The sequence below is a fragment of the Bombina bombina genome, chromosome 6 (assembly GCF_027579735.1).
Source record: "Bombina bombina isolate aBomBom1 chromosome 6, aBomBom1.pri, whole genome shotgun sequence".
Taxonomy (NCBI): domain Eukaryota; kingdom Metazoa; phylum Chordata; class Amphibia; order Anura; family Bombinatoridae; genus Bombina; species Bombina bombina.
This window is the reverse complement of record NC_069504.1, coordinates 1145905219-1145922281: the sequence shown is the minus strand read 5'-3', so window position 1 is coordinate 1145922281 and position 17063 is coordinate 1145905219. Positions and strand designations below refer to the sequence as shown.

General features: G+C 32.7%; 1 protein-coding gene across 2 annotated transcripts in view; it reads left to right on the top strand.

The window, feature by feature from the left end:
• The window catches only part of PLEKHA5 (pleckstrin homology domain containing A5), a 1264477-nt gene that overhangs the window by 764824 nt on the left and 482590 nt on the right, over positions 1 to 17063 (top strand). For both annotated transcript variants that reach the window (XM_053719122.1, XM_053719123.1), the window contains exon 8: positions 7040 to 7140. In XM_053719122.1, coding sequence (XP_053575097.1) covers positions 7040 to 7140 — 101 coding nt within the window. The remainder of the gene's footprint in view (positions 1 to 7039; positions 7141 to 17063) is intronic.

Sequence of the window (17063 nt, the reverse complement as noted above, 5' to 3'; positions counted from 1 at the left end):
GGGAAGCGGATTATCTCAGTCGACAAACGTTACATCCGGGCGAATGGTCTCTTCACCCAGAGGTATTTCTTCAGATTGTTCAAATGTGGGGACTTCCAGAAATAGATCTGATGGCTTCTCATCTGAACAAGAAGCTTCCCAGGTATCTGTCCAGATCCAGGGATCCTCAAGCGGAGGCAGTGGATGCATTGTCATTTCCTTGGAAGTATCATCCTGCCTATATCTTTCCGCCTCTAGTTCTTCTTCCAAGAGTGATTTCCAAGATTCTAAAGGAGTGCTCGTTTGTTCTGCTGGTGGCTCCAGCATGGCCTCACAGGTTTTGGTATGCGGATCTTGTCCGGATGGCTACTTGCCAACCGTGGACTCTTCCGTTAAGACCAGACCTTCTATTGCATGGTCCTTTTTTCCATCAGGATCTCAAATCCTTAAATTTGAAGGTATGGAGATTGAACGCTTGATTCTCAGTCATAGAGGTTTCTCTGACTCTGTGATTAATACTATGTTACAGGCTCGTAAATCTGTATCTAGGAAGATATATTATCGAGTCTGGAAGATTTACATTTCTTGGTGTTTTTCTCATCATTTTTCTTGGCATTCTTTTAGAATTCCCAGAATTTTACAGTTTCTTCAGGATGGTTTGGATAAAGGTTTGTCTGCAAGTTCCTTGAAAGGACAAATCTCAGCTCTTTCTGTTCTTTTTCACAGAAAGATTGCTAGTCTTCCTGATATTCATTGTTTTGTACAAGCTTTGGTTCGTATAAAACCTGTCATTAAGTCAATCTCTCCTCCGTGGAGTTTGAATTTGGTTCTGGGGGCTCTTCAAGCTCCTCCGTTTGAACCTATGCATTTGCTGGACATTAAATTACTTTCTTGGAAAGTTTTGTTTCTTTTGGCCATCTCTTCTGCTAGAAGAGTTTCTGAATTTTCTGCTCTTTCTTGTGAGTCTCCTTTTCTGATATTTCATCAGGATAAGGCGGTGTTGCGAACTTCTTTTAAATTTTTACCTAAGGTTGTGAATTCTAACAACATTAGTAGAGAAAATGTGGTTCCTTCATTGTGTCCTAATCCTAAGAATTCTAAGGAAAAGTCGTTGCATTCTTTGGATGTAGTTAGAGCTTTGAAATATTATGTTGAAGCTACTAAGGATTTCCGAAAGACTTCTAGTCTATTTGTTATCTTTTCCGGTTCTAGGAAAGGTCAGAAGGCTTCTGCCATTTCTTTGGCATCTTGGTTAAAAACTTTGATTCTTCATGCTTATGTCGAGTCGGGTAAAACTCCGCCTCAAAGGATTACAGCTCATTCTACTAGGTCAGTTTCTACTTCCTGGGCGTTTAGGAATGAAGCTTCGGTTGATCAGTTTTGCAAAGCAGCCACTTGGTCTTCTTTGCATACTTTTACTAAATTCTACCATTTTGATGTGTTTTCTTCTTCTGAAGCAGTTTTTGGTAGAAAAGTACTTCAGGCAGCTGTTTCAGTTTGATTCTTCTGCTTATAATTTCATTTTTTTTCATTATAAGATTTAAACTTTGTTTTGGGTGTGGATTTTTTTCAGCGGAATTGGCTGTCTTTATTTTATCCCTCCCTCTCTAGTGACTCTTGCGTGGAAGATCCACATCTTGGGTAGTCATTATCCCATACGTCACTAGCTCATGGACTCTTGCTAATTACATGAAAGAAAACATAATTTATGTAAGAACTTACCTTATAAATTAATTTCTTTCATATTAGCAAGAGTCCATGAGGCCCACCCCTTTTTTGTGGTGGTTATGATTTTTTTGTATAAAGCACAATTATTTATTTTTTATGCTTCACACTTTTTTCTTATCACCCCACTTCTTGGCTATGTGTTAAACTGATTTGTGGGTGTGTTGAGGGGTGTATTTATAGGCATTTTGAGGTTTGGGAAACTTTGCCCCTCCTGGTAGGATTGTATATCCCATACGTCACTAGCTCATGGACTCTTGCTAATATGAAAGAAATGAATTTATCAGGTAAGTTCTTACATAAATTATGTTATATATATATATATATATATATATATATTATATATATATATATATATATATATATATATATATATATATATATATATATATATATATGTATAACAGCGTATATATAGTTAAAACATCATGGATCCATGAAAAAACATACAAAAAAAATAACAATAGTAATAATATTTGGCACAAGTGCGTTGCAATGGTTAGTAGATCTGTATGGTACTGGCTAGTGACACCATATAGGATGAATACGACAAATTAATGTATACAAACAAATGTTGACAAAATAATCAATATATGTAATAAAAATCCAAAGTCATAAGTGAAAGTTCATCAAATTGGGTACTTCTTTGAATGGAGTGATAAAAATTGTTTTATACACGTGAATAACAATAAAAAATAAAAGTCAATAAAAAGTAAAAGCTCCAAAGGTAAAAAAAATTCCAAAAAATAAAGTTGTAGAAATCCAAAAAAAGGGGGGGGGGGGGGTGATGATAAAAAGGTGAATAATAATCCTGATTAAGGAAGTGATTCTTCAATTAAATCCTCAGTGATAACAGGTAAAAAAGTGAAAACCAATTTAATGGTGTTTAGCATCCAGATTTTAACCAAGGATCCTTAAAAGAGTGAATCTTGATAACCTAAAAGTGGAAAAACAATAACATAGTGCAATAAAGTTTAGGATAAACAATAAGTAACTGAAATGAAGCTCACCATAAGATGTCAACGCGTTTCGGACCCTTACAAGGGCCTTTCTCAAGACTATCTGTTGTTGTTTCCATTACAGGTTAGAATTGTTGGCAGGTATATGGAGGTCATGTGCTTCTGTATCGCTATATGTGGACGCAAGCCTTTTGAGGGCAGATTAGATGTGTGATATAGAACACATTACAGCACCTCTCTATAGACAAGGAGTACTGTAATACGTCTTACCTACCTTACTATATAATAATGTATAAACATCACAGGATTAGATGTGATATATAATACATTACAGCACCTCACTATAGACAAGGAGTACTGTGATACGTCTCGCCTACCTTACTATATAATAATGTATAAATATCACAGGATTAGATGTGATATATATAATACATTACAGCACCTCTCTATAGACAAGGAGTACTGTGATACGTTTCGCCTACCTTACTATATAATAATGTATAAATATCACACGATTAGATGTGATATATATAATACATTACAGCACCTCTCTATAGACAAGGAGCACTGTAATACGTCTCACCTACCTTACTATATAATAATGTATAAACATCACAGGATTAGATGTGATATATAATACATTACAATACCTCTCTATAGACAAGGAGTACTGTAATACGTCTCACCTACCTTACTATATAATAATGTATAAATATCACAGGATTAGATGTGATATATAATACATTACAATACCTCTCTATATAAAAGAGTGAATCTTGATAACCTAAAAGTGGAAAAACAATAACATAGTGCAATAAAGTTTAGGATAAACAATAAGTAACTGAAATGAAGCTCACCATAAGATGTCAACGCGTTTCGGACCCTTACAAGGGCCTTTCTCAAGACTATCTGTTGTTGTTTCCATTACAGGTTAGAATTGTTGGCAGGTATATGGAGGTCATATGCTTCTGTATCGCTATATGTGGACGCAAGCCTTTTGAGGGCAGATTAGATGTGTGATATAGAACACATTACAGCACCTCTCTATAGACAAGGAGTACTGTGATACGCCTCACCTACCTTACTATATAATAATGTATAAATATCACAGGATTAGATGTGATATATATATATATATATATATATATAATACATTACAGCACCTCTCTATAGACAAGGAGTACTGTAATACGTCTCACCTACCTTACTATATAATAATGTATAAACATCACAGGATTAGATGTGATATATATATATATATATATATATATATAATACATTACAGCACCTCTCTATAGACAAGGAGTACTGTAATACGTCTCACCTACCTTACTATATAATAATGTATAAACATCACAGGATTAGATGTGATATATAATACATTACAGCACCTCTCTATAGACAAGGAGTACAGTAATACGTCTCACCTACCTTACTATATAATAATGTATAAATATCACAGGATTAGATGTGATATATAATACATTACAGCACCTCAGTATAGACAAGGAGTACTGTAATACGTCTCACCTACCTTACTATATAATAATGTATAAACATCACAGGATTAGATGTGATATATAATACATTACAGCACCTCTCTATAGACAAGGAGTGCTGTGATACGTCTCGCCTACCTTACTATATAATAATGTATAAACATCACAGGATTAGATGTGATATATAATACATTACAATACCTCTCTATAGACAAGGAGTACTGTAATACGTCTCACCTACCTTACTATATAATAATGTATAAATATCACAGGATTAGATGTGATATATAATACATTACAGCACCTCTCTATAGACAAGGAGTACTGTAATACGTCTCACCTACCTTACTATATAATAATGTATAAACATCACAGGATTAGATGTGATATATAATACATTACAATACCTCTCTATATAAAAGAGTGAATCTTGATAACCTAAAAGTGGAAAAACAATAACATAGTGCAATAAAGTTTAGGATAAACAATAAGTAACTGAAATGAAACTCACCATAAGATGTCAACGCGTTTCGGACCCTTACAAGGGCCTTTCTCAAGACTATCTGTTGTTGTTTCCATTACAGGTTAGAATTGTTGGCAGGTATATGGAGGTCATGTGCTTCTGTATCGCTATATGTGGACGCAAGCCTTTTGAGGGCAGATTAGATGTGTGATATAGAACACATTACAGCACCTCTCTATAGACAAGGAGTACTGTAATACGTCTCACCTACCTTACTATATAATAATGTATAAACATCACAGGATTAGATGTGATATATATAATACATTACAGCACCTCAGTATAGACAAGGAGTACTGTAATACGTCTCACCTACCTTACTATATAATAATGTATAAATATCACAGGATTAGATGTGATATATATAATACATTACAGCACCTCTCTATAGACAAGGAGTACTGTGATACGTCTCACCTACCTTACTATATAATAATGTATAAACATCACAGGATTAGATGTGATATATAATACATTACAGCACCTCTCTATAGACAAGGAGTACTGTAATACGTCTCACCTACCTTACTATATAATAATGTATAAACATCACAGGATTAGATGTGATATATAATACATTACAGCACCTCTCTATAGACAAGGAGTACTGTAATACGTCTCACCTACCTTACTATATAATAATGTATAAACATCACAGGATTAGATGTGATATATAATACATTACAGCACCTCACTATAGACAAGGAGTACTGTAATACGTCTCACCTACCTTACTATATAATAATGTATAAACATCACAGGATTAGATGTGATATATAATACATTACAGCACCTCTCTATAGACAAGGAGTACTGTAATACGTCTCACCTACCTTACTATATAATAATGTATAAACATCACAGGATTAGATGTGATATATAATACATTACAGCACCTCTCTATAGACAAGGAGTACTGTAATACGTCTCACCTACCTTACTATATAATAATGTATAAACATCACAGGATTAGATGTGATATATAATACATTACAGCACCTCTCTATAGACAAGGAGTACTGTAATACGTCTCACCTACCTTACTATATAATAATGTATAAACATCACAGGATTAGATGTGATATATAATACATTACAGCACCTCTCTATAGACAAGGAGTACTGTAATACGTCTCACCTACCTTACTATATAATAATGTATAAACATCACAGGATTAGATGTGATATATATAATACATTACAGCACCTCAGTATAGACAAGGAGTACTGTAATACGTCTCACCTACCTTACTATATAATAATGTATAAACATCACAGGATTAGATGTGATATATAATACATTACAGCACCTCAGTATAGACAAGGAGTACTGTAATACGTCTCACCTACCTTACTATATAATAATGTATAAACATCACAGGATTAGATGTGATATATAATACATTACAGCACCTCTCTATAGACAAGGAGTACTGTAATACGTCTCACCTACCTTACTATATAATAATGTATAAACATCACAGGATTAGATGTGATATATAATACATTACAGCACCTCTCTATAGACAAGGAGTACTGTAATACGTCTCACCTACCTTACTATATAATAATGTATAAACATCACAGGATTAGATGTGATATATAATACATTACAGCACCTCTCTATAGACAAGGAGTACTGTAATACGTCTCACCTACCTTACTATATAATAATGTATAAATATCACAGGATTAGATGTGATATATATAATACATTACAGCACCTCTCTATAGACAAGGAGTACTGTAATACGTCTCACCTACCTTACTATATAATAATGTATAAACATCACAGGATTAGATGTGATATATAATACATTACAGCACCTCAGTATAGACAAGGAGTACTGTGATACGTCTCACCTACCTTACTATATAATAATGTATAAACATCACAGGATTAGATGTGATATATATAATACATTACAGCACCTCAGTATAGACAAGGAGTACTGTAATACGTCTCACCTACCTTACTATATAATAATGTATAAACATCACAGGATTAGATGTGATATATATAATACATTACAGCACCTCTCTATAGACAAGGAGTACTGTAATACGTCTCACCTACCTTACTATATAATAATGTATAAACATCACAGGATTAGATGTGATATATAATACATTACAGCACCTCTCTATAGACAAGGAGTCCTGTGATACGTCTCACCTACCTTACTATATAATAATGTATAAACATCACAGGATTGGTTAGCACTGTGCTATGCACAGCAGACAAGACATTATAGGAAGCTCGCTAAATACGCAGTGACCTAGTTCAGTGGTGCAGTTTTACAGCATATGAGACAAATGGGTTCAGCAGTTTTTATCTGTGTTCTGTTTTTCAGATGACAAAGAGGAAGGAGTGTTAGGGAGTATTCTCCTGCCGAGCTTCCAGGTCTCTGTGGTTACTCCAGAAGATCATGTAAACCGGATGTTCGCTTTTAAGGTGAGCTGCACAGGGAGTGATTGTAGCGACCACTGGATGTCTGTTCTATCTGTGTCTTATATAGGATACAGCACACTAGAGGGTCAGTGCTGGGGTTACCCCTATTCCTATGGGATATTTACTGGCAATTTATCAGTCACATTAAGGACCATTATAGAGACAAAGTAACATTCATTTTAGCTGGCAGTTTTATCTCTATATACCCTAAAAATGTATGTTTTACCCCAGCACATAGGTTAAATACAAAGTTAAGGTATCACACAAAAGCACTGAGAACTGCCACTCCTACTGTAACTGAAAACTGATGCTGACCAAATTGGCAACGCTAATCATACAACCCTGTTGTGCATCTAGCGCTGCTAATTTTGTCAGCGTTATTTTCCACTCTGGACCAGAAATTCTCTACAGCTCTTGAGTGGTACTTTACCTATGTGTTTAACCCCATGCAAAGGGATTTGCCAGGTCAGTAGTCATACAATTACATTCTTTATCGAACAAGAGCTTGCAATTTGTATTCTTTGGTGGCCCTTTAATCAGCTATAAACTGAACCTACATTATAAGGCCTAATGATACTTTTTTCCACCTAACAAAGCTAAAATAACAAATGTTTTTGTTTTGTTTTTTCTTTTAAAAAATACAAATTCTTGGCATCCTGTCTGAGCACAAATTTAACTCCTGAAAACTGAGGTTAAAAAGGAACCAGTAATGTACACGGTCAGTATAAGTTATATCTGTTATACAAACACACTAGATATCTTGTTATTGTAATTTATATATTTGTGTGTGCATCTGTAAGTGTGTGTATATATGTACTATGTGTGAGTATACTGTATATGTAAGTATATGTCTGTGTGTGTATATATGTACTATGTGTGAGTATACTGTATATGTAAGTGCATGCCTGTGTGTGTATATATGTACTATGTGTGAGTATACTGTATATGTAAGTATATGTCTGTGTGTGTATATATGTACTATGTGTGAGTATACTGTATATGTAAGTGCATGCCTGTGTGTGTATATATGTACTATGTGTGAGTATACTGTATATGTAAGTATATGTCTGTGTGTGTATATATGTACTATGTGTGAGTATACTACATGCTGTATATGTAAGTGCATGCCTGTGTGTTTATATATGTACTATGTGTGAGTATACTATATACTGTATCTGTAAGTGTATGTCTGTGTGTATATATGTACTATGTGTGAGTATACTGTATCTGTAAGTATATGTCTGTGTGTATATATGTACTATGTGTGAGTATACTACATGCTGTATATGTAAGTGTATGTCTGTGCATGTATATATGGACTATGTGTGAGTATACTACATGCTGTATATGTAAGTGTATGTCTGTGTGTGTATATATGTACTATGTGTGAGTATACTACATGCTGTATATGTAAGTGTATGTATATATGTACTATGTGTGAGTATACTACATGCTGTATATGTAAGTGCATGCCTGTGTGTGTATATATGTACTATGTGTGAGTATACTATATACTGTATATGTAAGTGTATGTCTGTGTGTGTATATATGTACTATGTGTGAGTATACTGTATCTGTAAGTATATGTCTGTGTGTATATATGTACTATGTGTAAGTATACTGTATGTGTAAGTATATGTCTGTGTGTATATATGTACTATGTGTGAGTATACTACATGCTGTATATGTAAGTGCATGCCTGTGTGTGTATATATGTACTATGTGTGAGTATACTATATACTGTATCTGTAAGTGTATGTCTGTGTGTATATATGTACTATGTGTGAGTATACTGTATCTGTAAGTATATGTCTGTGTGTATATATGTACTATGTGTGAGTATACTATATGCTGTATATGTAAGTGTATGTCTGTGTGTATATATGTTCTATGTGTGAGTATACTGTATCTGTAAGTATATGTGTGTGTGTATATATGTACTATGTGTGAGTATACTATATACTGTATCTGTAAGTGTATGTGTGTGTGTATATATGTACTATGTGTGAGTATACTATATACTGTATCTGTAAGTGTATGTCTGTGTGTATATATGTACTATGTGTGAGTATACTATATACTGTATATGTAAGTGTATGTCTGTGTGTGTATATATGTACTATGTGTGAGTATACTATATACTGTATATGTAAGTGTATGTCTGTGTGTATATATGTACTATGTGTGAGTATACTATATGCTGTATATGTAAGTGAATGTCTGTGTGTATATATGTACTATGTGTGAGTATACTGTATCTGTAAGTATATGTCTGTGTGTATATATGTACTATGTGTGAGTATACTACATGCTGTATATGTAAGTATATGTCTGTGTGTATATATGTACTATGTGTGAGTATACTATATGCTGTATATGTAAGTGTATGTCTGTGTGTGTGTATATATGTACTATGTGTGAGTATACTACATGCTGTATATGTAAGTGTATGTCTGTGTGTGTATATATGTACTATGTGTGAGTATACTACATGCTGTATATGTAAGTGTATGTATATATGTACTATGTGTGAGTATACTACATGCTGTATATGTAAGTGCATGCCTGTGTGTGTATATATGTACTATGTGTGAGTATACTATATACTGTATCTGTAAGTGTATGTCTGTGTGTATATATGTACTATGTGTGAGTATACTGTATCTGTAAGTATATGTCTGTGTGTATATATGTACTATGTGTGAGTATACTACATGCTGTATATGTAAGTGTATGTCTGTGCATGTATATATGGACTATGTGTGAGTATACTACATGCTGTATATGTAAGTGTATGTCTGTGTGTGTATATATGTACTATGTGTGAGTATACTACATGCTGTATATGTAAGTGTATGTCTGTGTATGTATATATGTACTATGTGTGAGTATACTACATGCTGTATATGTAAGTGTATGTCTGTGTGTGTATATATGTACTATGTGTGAGTATACTACATGCTGTATATGTAAGTGTATGTCTGTGTATGTATATATGTACTATGTGTGAGTATACTACATGCTGTATATGTAAGTGTATGTCTGTGTGTGTATATATGTACTATGTGTGAGTATACTACATGCTGTATATGTAAGTGTATGTCTGTGTATGTATATATGTACTATGTGTGAGTATACTACATGCTGTATATGTAAGTGTATGTATATATGTACTATGTGTGAGTATACTACATGCTGTATATGTAAGTGTATGTCTGTGTGCGTATATATGTACTATGTGTGAGTATACTACATGCTGTATATGTAAGTGTATATCTGTGTATGTATATATGTACTATGTGTGAGTATACTACATGCTGTATATGTAAGTGTATATATGTACTATGTGTGTGTATATATGGACTATGTGTCAGTATACTACATGCTGTATATGTAAGTATATGTCTGTGTGCATATATATGTACTATGTGTGAGTATACTACATGCTGTATATGTAAGTGTATATATGTACTATGTGTGAGTATACTACATGCTGTATATGTAAGTGTATGTCTGTGTGCGTATATATGTACTATGTGTGAGTATACTACATGCTGTATATGTAAGTGTATGTCTGTGTATGTATATATGTACTATGTGTGAGTATACTACATGCTGTATATGTAAGTGTATGTCTGTGTGTGTATATATGTACTATGTGTGAGTATACTATATAATGTATATGTAAGTGTATGTCTGTATGTATATATGTACTATTTGTGAGTATACAACATGCTGTATATGTAAGTGTATGTCTGTGTATGTATATATGTACTATGTGTGAGTATACTACATGCTGTATATGTAAGTGTATGTCTGTGTGTGTATATATGTACTATGTGTGAGTATACTACATGCTGTATATGTAAGTGTATGTCTGTGTGTGTATATATGTACTATGTGTGAGTATACAACATGCTGTATATGTAAGTGTATGTCTGTGTATGTATATATGTACTATGTGTGAGTATACAACATGCTGTATATGTAAGTGTATGTCTGTGTGTGTATATATGTACTATGTGTGAGTATACTACATGCTGTATATGTAAGTGTATGTCTGTGTGTGTATATATGTACTATGTGTGAGTATACTATATAATGTATATGTAAGTGTATGTCTGTATGTATATATGTACTATGTGTGAGTATACTACATGCTGTATATGTAAGTGTATGTGTGTGTGTATATATGTACTATGTGTGAGTATACTACATGCTGTATATGTAAGTGTATATATGTACTATGTGTGTATACTATATATTGTATCTGTAAGTGTGTGTGTGTATATATGTACTATGTGTGTGTATACTATATATTGTATCTGTAAGTGTGTGTGTGTATATATGTACTATGTGTGAGTATACTATATACTGTTTATGTAAGTGTATGTCTGTGTGTATATATGTACTATGTGTGAGTATACTACATGCTGTATATGTAAGTGTATGTGTGTGTGTGTGTATATATGTACTATGTGTGAGTATACTACATGCTGTATATGTAAGTGTATGTGTGTGTGTGTGTGTATATATGTACTATGTGTGAGTATACTACATGCTGTATATGTAAGTGTATATATGTACTATGTGTGTGTATACTATATATTGTTTCTGTAAGTGTGTGTGTGTATATATGTACTATGTGTGAGTATACTATATACTGTTTATGTAAGTGTATGTCTGTGTGTATATAAGTACTGTGTGTGAGTATACTGCATACTGTATATGTATGTGTGTGTATATATGTACTATGTGTGAGTATACTGTATATGTAAGTATATGTCTGTGTGTGTATATATGTACTATGTGTGAGTATACTACATGCTGTATATGTAAGTGTATATATGTACTATGTGTGAGTATACTACATGCTGTATATGTAAGTGTATGTCTGTGTGTGTATATATGTACTATGTGTGGGTATACTACATGCTGTATATGTAAGTGTATGTCTGTGTGTGTATATATGTACTATGTGTGGGTATACTACATGCTGTATATGTAAGTGTATGTCTGTGTATGTATATATGTACTATGTGTGAGTATACTACATGCTGTATATGTAAGTGTATATATGTACTATGTGTGTATATATGTACTATGTGTGAGTATACTACATGCTGTATATGTAAGTGTATGTCTGTGTGTATATATGTACTATGTGTGAGTATACTACATGCTGTATATGTAAGTGTATGTGTGTGTATATGTACTATGTGTGAGTATACTACATGCTGTATATGTAAGTGTATGTCTGTGTGTATATATGTACTATGTGTGAGTATACTACATGCTGTATATGTAAGTGTATGTGTGTGTATATATGTACTATGTGTGAGTATACTGCATACTGTATATGTAAGTGTATGTGTGAGTGTATATATGTACTGTGTGTGAGTATACTACATGCTGTATATGTAAGTGTATGTCTGTGTGTGTATATATGTACTATGTGTGAGTATACTATTTACTGTTTATGTAAGTGTATGTCTGTGTGTATATATGTACTATGTGTGAGTATACTATATACTGTATATGTAAGTGTATGTCTGTGTGTATATTTGTACTATGTGTGAGTATACTACATGCTGTATATGTAAGTGTATGTCTGTATGTGTGTATATGTACTATGTGTGAGTATACTACATGCTGTATATGTAAGTGTATGTCTGTGTGTGTATATATGTACTATGTGCGAGTATACTACATGCTGTATATGTAAGTGTATGTCTGTGTGTGTATATATGTACTATGTGTGAGTATACTATATACTATGTATGTAAGTGTATGTCTGTATATATATATATATATATATATATATATATATATGTATGTACTATGTGTGAGTATACTATATGCTGTATATGTAAGTGTATGTCTGTGTGTGTATATATGTACTATGTGTGAGTATACTACATGCTGTATATGTAAGTGTATGTCTGTGTATGTATATATGTACTATGTGTGAGTATACTACATGCTGTATATGTAAGTGTATGTCTGTGTGTGTGTATATATGTACTATGTGTGAGTATACAACATGCTGTATATGTAAGTGTATGTCTGTGTATGTATATATGTACTATGTGTGAGTATACTACATGCTGTATATGTAAGTGTATGTCTGTGTGTGTATATATGTACTATGTGTGAGTATACTACATGCTGTATATGTAAGTGTATGTCTGTGTGTGTATATATGTACTATGTGTGAGTATACAACATGCTGTATATGTAAGTGTATGTCTGTGTATGTATATATGTACTATGTGTGAGTATACAACATGCTGTATATGTAAGTGTATGTCTGTGTGTGTATATATGTACTATGTGTGAGTATACTACATGCTGTATATGTAAGTGTATGTCTGTGTGTGTATATATGTACTATGTGTGAGTATACTATATAATGTATATGTAAGTGTATGTCTGTATGTATATATGTACTATGTGTGAGTATACTACATGCTGTATATGTAAGTGTATGTGTGTGTGTGTGTATATATGTACTATGTGTGAGTATACTACATGCTGTATATGTAAGTGTATATATGTACTATGTGTGTGTATACTATATATTGTATCTGTAAGTGTGTGTGTGTATATATGTACTATGTGTGTGTATACTATATATTGTATCTGTAAGTGTGTGTGTGTATATATGTACTATGTGTGAGTATACTATATACTGTTTATGTAAGTGTATGTCTGTGTGTATATATGTACTATGTGTGAGTATACTACATGCTGTATATGTAAGTGTGTGTGTGTGTGTGTGTGTGTATATATGTATTATGTGTGAGTATACTACATGCTGTATATGTAAGTGTATGTGTGTGTGTGTGTATATATGTACTATGTGTGAGTATACTACATGCTGTATATGTAAGTGTATGTGTGTGTGTGTGTGTGTATATATGTACTATGTGTGAGTATACTACATGCTGTATATGTAAGTGTATGTGTGTGTGTGTGTGTATATATGTACTATGTGTGAGTATACTACATGCTGTATATGTAAGTGTATATATGTACTATGTGTGTGTATACTATATATTGTTTCTGTAAGTGTGTGTGTGTATATATGTACTATGTGTGAGTATACTATATACTGTTTATGTAAGTGTATGTCTGTGTGTATATAAGTACTGTGTGTGAGTATACTGCATACTGTATATGTATGTGTGTGTGTATATATGTACTATGTGTGAGTATACTGTATATGTAAGTATATGTCTGTGTGTGTATATATGTACTATGTGTGAGTATACTGTATATGTAAGTGCATGCCTGTGTGTGTATATATGTACTATGTGTGAGTATACTACATGCTGTATATGTAAGTGTATATATGTACTATGTGTGTGTATACTATATATTGTTTCTGTAAGTGTGTGTGTGTATATATGTACTATGTGTGAGTATACTATATACTGTTTATGTAAGTGTATGTCTGTGTGTATATAAGTACTGTGTGTGAGTATACTACATGCTGTATATGTAAGTGTATATATGTACTATGTGTGTATATATGTACTATGTGTGAGTATACTACATGCTGTATATGTAAGTGTATGTCTGTGTGTATATATGTACTATGTGTGAGTATATGTGTGTGTATATGTACTATGTGTGAGTATACTACATGCTGTATATGTAAGTGTATGTCTGTGTGTATATATGTACTATGTGTGAGTATACTACATGCTGTATATGTAAGTGTATGTGTGTGTATATATGTACTATGTGTGAGTATACTGCATACTGTATATGTAAGTGTATGTGTGAGTGTATATATGTACTGTGTGTGAGTATACTACATGCTGTATATGTAAGTGTATGTCTGTGTGTGTATATATGTACTATGTGTGAGTATACTATTTACTGTTTATGTAAGTGTATGTCTGTGTGTATATATGTACTATGTGTGAGTATACTGTATATGTAAGTGTATGTCTGTGTGTATATTTGTACTATGTGTGAGTATACTACATGCTGTATATGTAAGTGTATGTCTGTATGTGTGTATATGTACTATGTGTGAGTATACTACATGCTGTATATGTAAGTGTATGTCTGTGTGTGTATATATGTACTATGTGCGAGTATACTACATGCTGTATATGTAAGTGTATGTCTGTGTGTGTATATATGTACTATGTGTGAGTATACTATATACTATGTATGTAAGTGTATGTCTGTATATATATATATATATATATATATATATATATATATATATGTACTATGTGTGAGTATACTATATGCTGTATATGTAAGTGTATGTCTGTGTGTGTATATATGTACTATGTGTGAGTATACTACATGCTGTATATGTAAGTGTATGTCTGTGTATGTATATATGTACTATGTGTGAGTATACTACATGCTGTATATGTAAGTGTATGTCTGTGTGTGTGTATATATGTACTATGTGTGAGTATACAACATGCTGTATATGTAAGTGTATGTCTGTGTATGTATATATGTACTATGTGTGAGTATACTACATGCTGTATATGTAAGTGTATGTCTGTGTGTGTATATATGTACTATGTGTGAGTATACTACATGCTGTATATGTAAGTGTATGTCTGTGTGTGTATATATGTACTATGTGTGAGTATACAACATGCTGTATATGTAAGTGTATGTCTGTGTATGTATATATGTACTATGTGTGAGTATACAACATGCTGTATATGTAAGTGTATGTCTGTGTGTGTATATATGTACTATGTGTGAGTATACTACATGCTGTATATGTAAGTGTATGTCTGTGTGTGTATATATGTACTATGTGTGAGTATACTATATAATGTATATGTAAGTGTATGTCTGTATGTATATATGTACTATGTGTGAGTATACTACATGCTGTATATGTAAGTGTATGTGTGTGTGTGTGTATATATGTACTATGTGTGAGTATACTACATGCTGTATATGTAAGTGTATATATGTACTGTGTGTGTATACTATATATTGTATCTGTAAGTGTGTGTGTGTATATATGTACTATGTGTGTGTATACTATATATTGTATCTGTAAGTGTGTGTGTGTATATATGTACTATGTGTGAGTATACTATATACTGTTTATGTAAGTGTATGTCTGTGTGTATATATGTACTATGTGTGAGTATACTACATGCTGTATATGTAAGTGTATGTGTGTGTGTGTGTGTATATATATGTACTATGTGTGAGTATACTACATGCTGTATATGTAAGTGTATGTGTGTGTGTGTGTATATATGTACTATGTGTGAGTATACTACATGCTGTATATGTAAGTGTATGTGTGTGTGTGTGTGTGTATATATGTACTATGTGTGAGTATACTACATGCTGTATATGTAAGTGTATGTGTGTGTGTGTGTGTATATATGTACTATGTGTGAGTATACTACATGCTGTATATGTAAGTGTATATATGTACTATGTGTGTGTATACTATATATTGTTTCTGTAAGTGTGTGTGTGTATATATGTACTATGTGTGAGTATACTATATACTGTTTATGTAAGTGTATGTCTGTGTGTATATAAGTACTGTGTGTGAGTATACTGCATACTGTATATGTATGTGTGTGTGTATATATGTACTATGTGTGAGTATACTGTATATGTAAGTATATGTCTGTGTGTGTATATATGTACTATGTGTGAGTATACTACATGCTGTATATGTAAGTGTATGTCTGTGTATGTATATATGTACTATGTGTGAGTATACTACATGCTGTATATGTAAGTGTATATATGTACTATGTGTGAGTATACTACATGCTGTATATGTAAGTGTATGTCTGTGTGTGTATATATGTACTATGTGTGGGTATACTACATGCTGTATATGTAAGTGTATGTCTGTGTGTGTATATATGTACTATGTGTGGGTATACTACATGCTGTATATG